General features: G+C 35.0%; 1 protein-coding gene and 1 long non-coding RNA gene across 3 annotated transcripts; one reads left to right on the forward strand and one right to left on the reverse strand.

Moving 5' to 3' along the window:
• Window positions 1–63: 63 nt before the first annotated feature.
• On the reverse strand, window positions 64–11,364 carry LOC106161314 (GRIP and coiled-coil domain-containing protein 1). 2 transcript variants are annotated; one of them, XM_013538226.2, is made up of 10 exons: window positions 11,213–11,364; window positions 10,718–10,829; window positions 10,345–10,514; window positions 8,788–8,946; window positions 5,763–5,852; window positions 5,170–5,298; window positions 4,780–4,974; window positions 4,055–4,424; window positions 3,141–3,277; window positions 64–2,794 (listed from the first exon to the last, which is right to left on the reverse strand). In XM_013538226.2, the coding sequence occupies exons 2-10, from the start codon at window positions 10,800–10,802 to the stop codon at window positions 1,988–1,990; spliced, it is 2,142 nt and encodes a 713-aa protein (XP_013393680.2). In that variant the 5' UTR covers window positions 10,803–10,829; window positions 11,213–11,364; the 3' UTR covers window positions 64–1,987. The 2 variants fall into 2 exon arrangements, with proteins under 2 accessions (XP_013393680.2, XP_086862239.1); XM_087006113.1 differs by having other exon boundaries at window positions 10,718–10,810; window positions 11,213–11,359.
• On the forward strand, window positions 6,630–8,215 carry LOC106161317 (uncharacterized). Its single transcript, XR_015333123.1, has 4 exons — window positions 6,630–6,816; window positions 7,048–7,087; window positions 7,635–7,801; window positions 8,029–8,215. It is a non-coding gene; the product is annotated as an uncharacterized LOC106161317 (long non-coding RNA).
• Window positions 11,365–14,620: the final 3,256 nt, after the last annotated feature.

The raw sequence follows: 14,620 nt of genomic DNA on the forward strand, positions 1-14,620 counted from the left end.
GATTAGATTATCTGACACGAAATGTTCAGAACACAAATGTCAAGTAGCAAAGATGAAGCAAGCTTTGACAGAGAGAAGTAAACTGCAGCTTTATTGATGCAACTTGACGTCTGGTGGTATAAAATCTCAATTTACATAAAAAATGCATGGTTGTTGATTTACATATAGCTTATAATATGGTTCTTTCCCTATTCATTTGCAGTTATATTTTTTGACTGCCATGATTGTTGCTTAAAAATAAACTTTACACAATAAAATGTTTCTTTTTAATAATTGTTCAGCATTACCTTTTTGGAAAACACTTCATGTTCCAAACATTTCAAGACATTTTTCAATTGGCCATAAAAATATTTATTTTGTATTGTACCCATTACAGCCAAGAACGTGAAAAATTAGTTTAAATTCCTATACAAAGAATCCAGAACCAATTTGATAGTATGTGAGCAGAACTTTTTCTCACACCCCATTTTGGATACCCATAACCTGAAAACAATGTTGAAAACTTCAAAATTACAACCCCATAACGCATTTTAACGACAAATAAGCTATATAGGTCCAAATTCATAACACTTTAAATCCATGCACATAGTACTGTATACATCCCCTGGGTTGGAGTTATGTTAAGAATATCACATTAAAAAAGATCCTGTAACACCTGAAGCTTTTAGTCTAAGGATGGTCCCTATTACCATTACTGACTAAGTTATCCTAAAGGGTAGCAAATGTAATTTTCTATGGGCGGCGGTTTATACAAAAATGCAAAACACGATTAGTCGTCATCGTTATCAGATCAGAAGGCAAAATACGACTAGTAGTCGTCAAAACGCAACTAGTCATCAAAACGCAACTAGTCATCATCAAAACGCAACTTGTCATCAAAACGCAACTAGTCATCATCAAAACGCAACTAGTCATCAAAACGCAACTTGTCATCAAAACACGATTTGACGCCAGATGGCGCCCATTGTACGAAAATCTAGGCCAAGTCACATGATCCACAGTGATCAAAATGGCGGACGTTATTGAAGCAGCATTATCATATTCCTCGCTCGAACTCGAGAATTATCTCGAGTTCGAGATATTATATATATATAATATCATTATTAGATTGTACGCGTAGAGATAATTCTCGAGTTCGAACTCGAACTCGAGAATTATCTCGAGTTCGAGATATTATATATATATAATATCATTATTAGATTGTACGCGTAGAGATAATTCTCGAGTTCGAGCGAGAAATATGATAATGCTGCTTCAATAACGTCCGCCATTTTGATCACTGTGGATCATGTGACTTGGCCTAGATTTTCGTACAATGGGCGCCATCTGGCGTCAAATTGCGTTTTGATGACAAGTTGCGTTTTGATGATGACTAGTTGCGTTTTGATGATGACAAGTTGCGTTTTGATGATGACAAGTTGCGTTTTGATGATGACTAGTTGCGTTTTGATGACTAGTTGCGTTTTGACGACTACTAGTCGTATTTTGCCTTCTGATCTGATAACGACGACGACTAATCGTGTTTTCATTTCGACTGATCTGATAACGATGACGACTAATCGTGTTTTGCATTTTTGTATAAACCGCCGCCCATAATTTTCTTGTTTCCAAACAGAACAAATAATAAGCAATCCAGTGGCTCCATCTTCTCTTCAACATTTGAATTGGACTTTGGTTCTTTTAAACATTCATTACTTGCTCATTTTGTTAAATATTGGGCAAAAGGCTATTTCATCTACATTTTTTACAACACAACCCACTTTCCATTAAGAAGCAAAAGTATGTTTAATTTTTAAAATAATAAATTCTAACCATAGTGTTTTTATATCTTTGTTTTTCATACCCCAGCTTTTCATTATACAGCTTACTCTGAATTCTTGATATAAATGCTTTAATTGTGTACTTGATGTCATTATTTCCGGTCCACTGAGACAGAAAATGACAACAGACATGAAAATTCAAAGCCCTACCCTATAAAAAAAAATTCCTACTTTGTTGAGGAATAAGAAGTATAGTACCCCCACCAGGCTGTCAAATGTTTCTGCACCCGTTGCTTCTCTTTGGGGCTGAATTGCAAGATGGTTGCTATTGCATTCAGCATTTGCTGTTTGCCCACACTGTCCCTGCATATCATATAGTTATAAACCACATTTTTCAAATACTCCAGATTTGCACTTTCCCTTGACTTGCTCCTTTCATATTTCCTCACTTCTTCCTTCAGAAACTCAATTTGCTCAACATAGTGTTCCTCCTTAGCCATGAAACTTTGCTGCACCTCACGGAGAGCTTGCTCAGCCTGGTGCTTCTGCTTCCTGAGTGTGCTGTTCTCGACCACTTTCCTAGCCTGTTCTTGAGCAAAATGCAACAACGTTCCTTCATTCTGTAGAGAACTTGGAAACTGTGATAGCAAGTTCTCCACAGCAACACTCTCCTCAGTCTCATTTTCTTCCGATCCTAACGATCCCTGTCGTTCAGTTGGCCTCCATCCAGGTATACTGCACCGAAGTTGGTCTATTTCGCGGTCTTTCTCTGCAAGAAGAGCCACAGTCCTGTCCCGCTGTTTCTGTATCTGTTGCTCTAAGCTGGTCATCTTCTGTTGATGGTCCATCTCTGTGCTGGCTAGGTCAGCCTTGTGGGCCTCTGCCATCTGAGCCAAGGTCCTTTGTAACCCGGCTACTTGCTGTTTGTAATCTAACTCCATTTCTTCTTTGTCTGCCCTCTGTTGGCGAATACGGTCCTTCAGCTCTGCTATCTGGCTCTTGTAAGATTCCACTTCTTGGTTATTGGCTGTATCCTGAAAAATATAATTCATTTAAAATATTTAACAAATGTGTTATGCATTCTTTAAAACGTTTAAGTAAAATACAGGCATTGCATTAGATTCTGTACCCTCTAGAAATATGAAACAATTTTTTAACATAAATACTTTTTGAAAAATGGAAAAAAAAGATGAAAAAATTAGCATGTTACCAGAATAATTGGATATGAGCAGCATTAAGAAGTAACTGTTTCCACAAATCTTAACAATTTGGTGTTAATTTTAACTCATTTATCTTTACTGAAATTTTGTGCTCAAAATCACTATGTAGTGGCTATATAAAAATGGCAGTGCTTAAGAATAAAGATAAAAAATTTAAAACCTTGGCACTCTTGTTTTTCAGGACTGACTGAGCCCTGAGCTTGTATCTTTCAAACTCCTCTTTAAGCTGGCCTAACTCCTCATGGCACCTCTTGTGAAGGCTGTCATCATCTATCTGGATTCCACTTAAGAACAGTTCTAGTCAAATAAAGAAGAATTGTATAACAGAAGTAGTATTTTTAAAAAACGCATTGCTGGTTAATCTATATTAGAAAAGGCTTCTACAGCAAAGGTGGAAACATTGCAGGAAGCATTGAAATAATATTAATTATACACAAATTTCTTTACAGAAAGCCTGGAGTAAGAGATGACACACACACTTATTACACACACATTAACTATTTTTATTCAAACATATTTTAAATTGTTATTATTCTCAAATGCTGTCTCAAAAATTAACCATCTTTTGGTTCAACTGGATTCAAAACTATTGCTGACTACAGATAACAATTTTACATTTAGGCTGAACAATGTAATAGCCTAACAAATGATATATGAGGCACTACATACAGCTACAAATTACATCCACCTCCAATTTGTCATAGGTGAAGTAGCAAATCTAATCAATATCCCATTTTCTAAATAATAACAGTAATGATGTTTTCAAAGTGCATCTACCACATTTACATAATATAATGTGGAAACATCAACGAATGGCAAGATTTTACGGTCCGATAAACCTGAACTGAAAATGGAGGGCTGCTAAAAGAACCTGAAATCCCATCATAAAATACATCAAATCTGGAGACTTTTTGACAATTTAAAATTGATGCCAACTGCAAAAAAAAAAAAAAAAAAATCCAAATTGAAATAAGATCCAGACCCAGTTTTGAACTTGGACTACAGCATCATAAACTCCAGCTAAGCTCCAGTAACTAACAAAAAATCATTTAAAGGTATTCTGGAATACCTTACCTTGCACATTAATAGGGTTCTCCGACTTCTCATTGGCCATTTTCAAAAGATCTTTCAGTTTCCCTATCTTGTCAGCCAATCCTTGGACATCCATATTGCGTTCATCCTCATCAGTGACTTCAGAGTGGACAGCCCTGGTCAAGGCTGAGTTTTCCATGTCCAGCTGAGCTATCCTGTCCTTCAGTTTCTGAATGGCTATCTGGTCCTGATAGCGAAGCCGTTCATAGTTTCCCACGGTCTCGGAGAGTTCTGACAGCTTGTTTTCCAGTCCGCATACCCTCTCCTCACCTTGCTGAGCTATCTGACCAAGTCTGCTTTCTGCCTCATTGGCACGTTTTTGCTCCTGTTGTACTTGCTGCTTGTACTGTGCCTAGTTAAAAAAGAAAAAAAATTCTATACGACATAAACACACACACATATATATATATATATATATAATAGATTCTGAATACATGATCAAAAATGCACTCTTCGTGTAACATGGATAAGAAAAGTGACAAAAACATGCTAAATCCATAAAGAATACAAAGGCCCTACCATATAAATTCCTACATTGGTCAACCTAAAATTATCTCAACTAGGTTTAAAGAGCATTATTTTTACCATGTCCACAGAAATCAACAAGACGCTATCAGAATATGAAATACAGCAAACTTCATCAAATGAATTCAATGTACACATAGGGCCAACTGATTTAATCGCATTAAAACAAATTTATGGCTAACCTTCATTTCAGCCATCTCTTTCTGCAACTCCAGTAACAGGGGGGACGGCTGATCAGATTTTTCATCTGAGGCCTTTAGCTGAGACCTGAGATGTTCCAGCTCCTTAGACAGATCTGTGATCCTCTTCTCATACCGGTGTTCCAGCTCTGGCTGCTGTCTTCTGCTGTCTGCAAGAAGCTCCTTGGTGTCATCAAGCTGACAAGAAAAGAAATGTATTTCATATGGATTAGCAATCTATACATAATTTGACTTACATTAAACGTTCAAAATATGACTCTTTTCTTTTTTCACACTACATTTCTGTACTTTTAGGGATGCCTTAAAAATACTGGCCGACTGGATTTGTAAAGCTTTACCAATTTACACTTTATTTTGTCTACAAGTAAATACCTGGTTTTCCAAGTGTTCCTTGGCATTCCTTTCGTCTGCCAAAAGTTTCTGTAGCTCTCTCAACATCACTGCATGATCATTCTGCTCCTTCTCTCTCTCTTCATGGTCACTTCTTAGTCGGTTCTTCAACTAAATTAAAGTCTCAAAATATTGCAATAAATACATTTTCTAGAGCTATCCTTGACACAATAGAAAAAGCTTGACTGTATTTTTCAAATAACCTTTGATGAAAATGTACTAAATAATCATTACATGAATGAGAGATTTCTGAAAACTTGAAAGAAAATATTTCAAACATAGAGGTGTAGGCTTTACACTTTAAAATACATGGATATATGTAAATCCGTTCTCAGGCTCTGAATGTCTAATTTTTCCAATATAAACAACCTCTGTCCCCATTATGAGAGTGATTCAATATCTAGAAATTGGTTTATGGATTGTTATTCTGTGAATGGTCTTTGGTATGGCACACACTGGTTATTAGGTGAAAAATGAAATTTCCTGGAATATCAACATTTTGCTACATAAAGGTCTAATGTTCAATGTTTGCCTTTCTAGTAGAAAATTTTGCTCAGGAAGCATGCCTCTTATACCTGCAGTAACTGTTCTTGTAAAGATGCTTCTTTTTCTCCTTTTTGCTCCAACTCTTCTTTCAGCCTTTTAATCCTTTCATCATATTCTGCCTATACAATTGAATAAATATTTATGATTTCTGATCAAAACTTCAAATCCATGGACAGTGAACAATGTGTTTTACCACGTATCAAGTGTCAGCTATGCATATAAAATGTACATTAAGAAAAATAAATGGAATATCATAACAAATCTGATCAAGTTTTTGCAGTAAAATAATGGTTGCTACAATTATCAGTGGTATATCTTGAATTAAATATAATTTAATTAAATATAATTAAATATGATTGCACATATGAAAAATACTAATGTTAGCTATAACATCTAATATCAACTGAAAATAAATCTAGTTTTGTAACATTGTCAGTGCATAAAATCAGAACAATATGGAAAAAACCGCAAGGATCTGGTAGAATAAACATCAAAAGAGAGACCACAAGGCCGTATGAATACTCTCATTTCCTTTTCATCCATTTCCAATTCTGCAAATCATCATAACAGAGTACTTGTCTAATACTGGTAATTTCCATGGGATGAGCCATAATGAGGGTCAGGGAGCACTTCACAAATAGAATATAATCTCAACCATGCAACAATAGTGGTTTTAAAATAAAAGTAATGAATAATTGTGGGGAAAAAAGTAAGTTCAAAATTAATTTCCAAGTGTGAATAGAATACTGAATGGAAAAGAACAAGACTACTGCACTAAGTGCAGATTACAAGTCTGAATCCCCCCCCCCCTCCCTCCCTTTAGTATACGCCTGATGAGTACAATTCCACTATTATGGGCAATTAAACAGAACATCCAAATATCATTAGACGGATATTAAAGCTAGGCAGGAGTCAATGTGAATATAAGTTCAATGCGAATACAATATATTACTGCCTGTCGCTCCATTTCTGTTGAGTTTTATTGCTGAAAGTTGCATCTGCCTCAGAAATATAGTAGCACCATGAACAGAATATTGCTAGGGGGAATTTTGGTTCTAATTCTCCTTTCCTATCAATGCCATGGTAAGTTGAAAGGCCTTATTGACTGATATATTTTGCAAAACATTCAACAAACTGTACTTTTTTTATTTTTATTTGTAGATAGTTGCATAACAAAATCAATTTTATTCTTAATTAATTAGTGAAATGTTTTGGTGAAATAATCATGTTTTATCTTTAATAAAACATCAATCCTGATACCAGAAAATGCAAGTTTTAGAACAAATATTCAAAATATTTTATCCTTCCTCTCAGGTACTCCACTGAATGAAGTAGAAGTGACATTGGAAAAAACGTAAGTGCTTATGTTTATCATTTATTTTTTAACAATGCAATTATCAATAATCAATGACATCACGAACTTAGGTGTTTATCTTGAAAAAGTTTGGTGAAAAAAAAAGAAGAGGTGAAAATCATTCACTTGAATGCTAAAATGTTATTGCTGTGCTTTTTTTTTGTAATGAACTGAATGAGAGAATCTATTAAATACTACAAACCAAAGGCAGTAGCCATAAAGTTTACCCAACATTTGCTATTATATCATGACATTACTATTCAATTGTCACCTGAAACCCATTTCACAGTATGAATGTATCATTCTCAAACTTTAAGTTAGACCAAATTTTAGCCTACTTTGACTTAATATAAATCAGCAGTAGTCCAGTTACATAAGAAAGATATGGCGAATGTTTTAGGCCAACTGTAACATTATTCAATGGGCTACCATGAATTTACCTTAAACTGAAAAGCTGAGATCAAGTTTCGAACTGAAGTTCTATTATAAAATATGACTGAAATACAACTAAACTGGAGCTTGAAACATCTAAATTTATATTTTTCAGACCACCAGAGAGAGAAAAAAGATCATGTTCATCAAAGAAATACAGCAAGTGTTGGAGGGATAAGGACTGCTGTTATCCATTAATGTGCATGTTGCCAAACAATACAGGTTTTGTCTTTAGACAAAAAAGATGCCAGTGACACAACTCTGACAATTACCCAGTAACAGGTAAGCTTATTAAAACTACAGATAGAGAAAAAAAGGTCATTATCGCTCTTTCTTTCACCTTGAAAAAAATAAACATTTTCCTCTAACAGTTATTGTCACACTAGCAATTTTTTCACAATATTTTTTACAGTTATTGTAGCACTTACAAATCCCTGCATCTCATAAACATCACTTCAAACAACAAAAACCAAAGATGGGTTTTATAGAATATTTTCCCTTCATTTCAGAATCAACAACATTTTTCCAATGGGAAAATGAAATGTCACTTGTGAAGATAAAATGAAAAGACTTGTATTGAGCACATCTAAGCACTGAGATTATTTACAGCCATGAATTTCTGGTAAACATTTAGTCTCAGACTTTTTGTAAAAGGTTTACCCAAAATGCAATAAATCCTGGACTGTTAATAGTCAAGATATGGTTGTTGTGTTGTTGTATTTATTATATTTAACAAGATCTGTGGCCAGTGGTTATGTTAAACAGAGCTTTAATTCTCAAGATGCTTTTTTTCTTATCTCTTCCAACAACGAAGGTTAAGATTTTATTAGTGTTATTTGATATTTCAGACAAGTTATCTCAAAAAGTAAGCAATAAAATTTTCAAATGGACATTCATTCAGGGAAAGAAAGTACAATTTCACCCAAATACAGGTGTCTTTATTTTCTTTATATATTTTTATTTAATTATAATCTACATTTTGGCTCAGAGGAGGTCTAGAGTCTTAGGCTCTATTCCCATAGATTTCAGATCGATCTATCCCCATGGGGAGTCTCACTAGATTACTTTAGATAATCCGACTTAAATGTCCGTCCCGCCTACTACAAGCTGGAAGGGGGTAATTAACTTTCGTGTCCGCCCGGCTGACAGCTATTTAACGTGAACCCCCAGGGAGTTAGGTCAATCTAAAGTAGGTCGATCTAATCTATGGAAATGGGGTGTTAGAGTGCTCTCTAGTTTGACCCTTCAACCTACTGAAAGGAGCTTACCCTCATCTTTTTCTTCTCGGCCTGATAGTTGGTCTCCATTTTAGTTTTTTCCTGCATTAGCGTCTGCAGAGAGGTGGTCAGAGTGGCCACCTGGTCATCACCTTCCTCCCTGTCATCTGCTCCATCTGTCTTGTCCTTTGACCCATCCTCTTTTGGATCCTAAAAGAACAAAATTTATATCAAGATAAAATTTGTTCATAAATAAAACACATTCAATTTAAAAGTTTTGATTTTCAGTTGACAGAACTGGCAAAAGGTTACTTGATAAGTCGATAACACTGCAGTCTGTTGAGACCACAGTCTCTGACAGAGGTAATGTAATCAAAGCTCACCTGACTGTATAATGGTATTTTTTATCACATTTGATTTGCAACAACACAGAATTATATTAAGACAATGACATCTGCGATTAATCTACATACAATTCAACCTGGGTATGCATTAATCAATCCATTCACAGTACTTTTCCAGACTGAGAATTTACAACAAAGAAACACTTAACACCAGCCCCTTCCAAAGCAACATACACAGGACAACAGCATTTTTTTTTAATCCACAAACATTTTTAAAACCCCTGCACAAATTATCAAATTTCCTAGTTTTCAATAAATTCTACAGCTATGAACTTCTACGAGCTTTAAGTGAAATATCATATAAAGGTACACTATTCATATTTGACAATGTCCCAAAATTGCTTTTTTATCAAGGAAAATAAGAGTGGCACAAAAACCACATTTATAAAACAAGTTTTTGAGATGTTTTTGTCACTGGTCTATACATGTTAGAAGCTGTATAATTTGTAACATCAAATAATCATAAATCATCATTAAATTTCAAAACAATCATATTAATGCAGATATTTGGCAGAGTAGTTTACAAAAAAATTATTTCTTATTTCTTATAGACTAATTCCCACTGAACTAACTGCACACCCCAACTCCATTACACAGATAATTCCTACAGATTCAGCTCATTATAAATTTCAAAATGAAAATATGGCAATTATACACAAGTCCTCAACCCCTGAAGCTGTAAAGTACAAAATGTTACCATAGACTGAAATAAATCATTAATTCCAAATTCATCCTGAAAAAGAAAGAAGCTCAGATTTACTGCCATGTAAAATGTTTTAACTCTCTATTCAAAGCTTTAGAGTCTACTGGTGTTTCACATCCCAGACACTGTTGTGCAAATCAACCTCAATCATACCATGATCTCACAATATATTTACAATTATTATTTAATGTATATAATCTAAGATTACTGGAAAAAGAACAGGCTGTTTACAATCTGCAAGATACTAATACATAGCCCTATCTGAGAGAGAATTTTTTCAAATTTTTTGCTGCTATGTTCAGATCACATATTTTTGACAAATCAATTTTCAAAAAGTGGCAAAAAGGGTTCGTAATAAAAAAGCAATGGGGGAAATAGTTTTTGCATTTGGTAAAGATTTAATAAATTATGCAAACGTAACCTGGACATTACGTTTTTCCGTCATTGGCTGATGATTTCCATCAATTCTTTGTATCTAAAAATAATAAAACATTCTGCTACCTGGGCTCCTAATGGGTCTTGAACGTGTTCCCCACTGTGCCTGGTTGCGTGAGAAGACTCTGTTCCTTTCTTGGCTTTGTCTCCTCCATTTTTACTACAACTCAAGGCCTGAATGGTTGCTTCTAAGGCAGCTTTCTCCTTGTGCAAACTTTTATAAGCCTCAACAACATCTGTAACAAGAAAATTTACCAATATTTTTCACAAAAGGTTGAATTTCCAACCAGTTAAATTTAATCAAATAGGAATAAATAAAGAGAATATTACCTTGCATCACTGCATGTAAAATATTTAGAAATTTATGAAACCCATCTAAAAAATAAAAAAATGTTCACTATTTAAGATGCTATTAAAGACAGAAGAAAATCAATCCTACCCCGAAGTCTCTTTTCATATCTCCCCAGTTGCTCCTGTTGACTTGCTATGGTCTGTAGTAATTCTGACCTGCTGCTTCTATCCATGGCTGTGGCTTATTACAGTATTTGCATCTTAAATGTTTAATTCCATTTTATCAGTACCACACAAAATAGTCTATGTTACAAAAATACGAAAACACAATGAATTTTTCAAACTATGAAATACAGTGTACGTGGGTGCTTGAGGCACATCATTCATACTAAAGACAAGAGGAGAAATTAAGGACACCTGATACCGAGATGGTACGAATATCTTAACATTTGACCTCTGACATACAATCTATTTCAATGAAATAAATGCAACAGTTGTAGCATAAACGTAAGAGATCAGTTGTCGAGATGAGGTGGCAAGTTGAACACTCGGGCACATTTGACTAGATAGCCTTCATTATGCTGTCTCAAACTAAATATCAGTATACATATTGTTGAACATATTTGTTTTTCAGCAAGCTTACCTCAACTTTTGAGTTCTATGTTCTTCATTATAAAAATTTAAGCACCAAACTTTTTAGCGTATGCTTGTGCTAATATTTACGAAAAAAAATAAGGTTAATCGTATTCAGATCTCCAACAACTGAAGACTGCATTTCCCACCAGAGGTCATCAAAAGGCGAACATGATTCAAGATAAGCTTTTTAGTCAAATGAGTCAAGTCAAACGTAAAGTTTAGTTAAGGTTAGGCTACCATAAGATCTAATATACCAATATCTAATATCCGTTTATTAGATCTTAGGGCTACCGTTCCCTTTTATTTTTACCTTTATTTCTTCGCCATTATTTCGTTGGACAGGACAACTCTGTTCTTTACATTTTTGAGCAAAAGTAATTTTAGGCCTACTTTTAGTTCAGTTGGATACACTTTTTTCTCAATTTTTGCCCATGTTTTTTTCTACACGAATTTTTTATTTATTTTTATTAAGGACAATGTAAATTTTAGTCTACACTAGGACCCATGATTGGTGGGTCCTAGGTCTACATAAAAATGTGGCAAAAAGTAGTGAAGTTCTAAATTCGTTTAGGTATATCAAAAACACATTAAATAGGTTCAATGAGCTTTTGTCATTTTGTTGACCAGAATTGATATTCCCGCATAAATGATGAGAAATTATCAACTTTCGGATTCACGCGAGGAAGGACAATTGGATTACGCTTCCAACTTACGTAAATTGATACGTCAGATTTAAAAGCATACTCAATCTAATTTAAAAAGCCATAAAGAGCATTGGTTTTTATGCGATAGGAGGGATATAAAACAAAATAAGGCATGGCACATTTTATACAATTATATTTCGCACAGTCGCCACACATTTTAGAAATATTCTAAAAGAAGAATTATTTTGCACATTGCAGGTAATATTGAAAGAAGTGAACAGCATTATAATATAAGTCCTACGGAAGATTAAACGGACTTTAAAGACTTGCATAGACGAAAGTTCTATACAGGTTTCGTTTTCTGAATGCAACTGTTTTGTCTTGGGGGTAGGGGCATTTTTATGGTGAAAAATGTGTTCAACATGCGTGTCAAATGCATCATATACATCATTGGCTGATCTTTTATTCCATTTTTATCTTCAATGTCATGCTATGTTATTTATTTATTTATTTATTTATTTATTTATTTATTTATTATTTGTCAAATGCACGGATATTGAGAAACTTCAGCATTGTCTGACGTAAATTGAGTCAGTTTTCTGATGCCTTATCTTGCAAAAAAAAAAGGCGGGAGGCGATTCCCCCTTTGAATAACAGCGTTTTATATAATTTTATATCAGATATTGAACATCACAACAGAGAACAGGTATACAGTACACAATACGTATAAAAACAGAAACTTTATTATATACCCGGACACAACAGAAAACGAATGACACAGTAGGTTTATAGACTATTCAGCCAAGGTTAGTGTGTTAGTCCTTGGTTCTAATTAATATTGTCAATATTATGTAAGGAACGCGGTGGCGCCCCTTAACATGTCCCACGCCCCCTAGGACGCGCGCCTAGACTAAATCCAGAAAAAAAGATTTATTATAAGGTCATATTGCAATTAGATATGAACGTACAGGGAGATATAAATAGGACAGGTGGTGGGTAGAGAGGGAGAATTTAGGCAGTGGGAATAAAGCTGTTTGGAAATCCTAGAGTCTTGTTGCCCACTTCTTCAATTATATCCGTCAATCTGACTTCTGCGCGGCGATTTGGAAAAATAAGTTTGACTGTTTTTGTCGATTTGCGCGTTTTCACTTGCTCAAATGTGGGAGAGTTGAAGACTTTCCGGTCATTTGGGTGTGGCCCGTTAGTCACAGTGGGGTTTCAAGGTCGTCCAGCCATCTGCGTAACCTCTCTCTGTGCAGGAACACGTTAACCCCCCTTCTTTCCATACTTCGTCAGCATCATGCCGGCCACAGTCAACTGTCAAAAACAAACAAACAACAATTTCATCCAATTTAACCGACTTCCCTAGTCGAATAAAAAACTCTTAATTAACTTTTTTAAAATTCTTAATCTCGAAAAAGTGGTGGTTGAAAATATTTACAGAAAGTATATTTGGTTTTTACGGTAAGGTTGGACTTACGATTAGTAATGAGCCTATTTTTTTAATGTTATAGATACGAATTTAAGCATAAGGCGAAGTTTTTGACATCAATCTACAATTTTTGACACGAACTCTTGTTAAAGGCGTAAAGATCTTGTATACATGTCCGTGAAGAGCAAAAGTGGTTCTTGGGGTCTTTATCTAATATACATATATACATATACTTGTCAGTGATAAAATGAACATAAGGATGTTTCTATGAAATTGAATTAGAAATGGAATGCAAAACTAAAAGTATTCCCCCTACGGGAAAAGTATTGAAATAAATGAAATTTCGGTCGAGTTATCGCCAACTACATTTTTGAGGAGAATAAAGCATGCTATTCGAGCTAGTTATTCACATATTGTAAAAAAAAGAAGCACGAGATTTGCCTAAACAAAAAAACAGAATCATGCCAGTGATTTGTCTGAGAATCAAAGCAATGGAATACATACCTTGTATACATGTCCGTGAAGAGCAAAAGTGGTTCTTGGGCCGACTTCTGGACCCGCAGCTGCATAACTTACAGGCAAAATTAAACCTCGCCAATGGTCTATTTTCACAGAAAGGCTCTATCTCTCCGTCTGTCAAAGTCGGGTAAAAACCTGCATCGCTCATAAACTTTTCATAATCTGTAAATCGTCTCAACCTGTCGAAATCAAAAGAATCTGATCCTGAAAAGTAAACAGCCAAGAAGAGGCAGATACAACGAAAGACAGATCTCCTGTGAATAAACATGGTGCTCTTTCTAGTGTGGCTCTGGCCAATATAATATCTGCTGAAAAGTTTTTGTACTTATGAAGATGATTCACGGAAAGACTACCAGGTTTCACTGTTCAAAATGAAGATAGATTTCGAGTACTTCAATTATTCCACAAAATTGCTAAATAAAACATCATTAAGTGTGGAACCGATAGTGCCAACGCAATCATCTGTCAGATGTGGTCTTTTAAACAATTTTTTTCGCGTGAGTTTCTCCACAATCACATTGTTTCAAAGCCAAACCCATTTAGGTCGTAAAACCCACCACCAGACGACAGAAATGGAACCAGAGGGTTTCAGCTGACCAGAAAGTAACCTAGACAGTCCACTGAATGAGGAGCCGCGGAGTTTCCCTGTGCGCTTTGGACGTTAAGCTTTGAATAAATTTGATCATTTGGCCGGACATTTCGAACCCAAAACGTTTACCTTTAATACTAGTCTGAACGCGACTTAGAAAACGAGTCTCTAATGGAAATTACATCGATTCAAGGCTTGGTTTCACCATGATGATATCATGACGGACAATTG

The sequence above is a fragment of the Lingula anatina genome, chromosome 2 (assembly GCF_051362555.1).
Source record: "Lingula anatina isolate TDL-2025a chromosome 2, LinAna3.0, whole genome shotgun sequence".
In the NCBI taxonomy this organism is placed as follows: Eukaryota; Metazoa; Brachiopoda; class Lingulata; order Lingulida; family Lingulidae; genus Lingula; species Lingula anatina.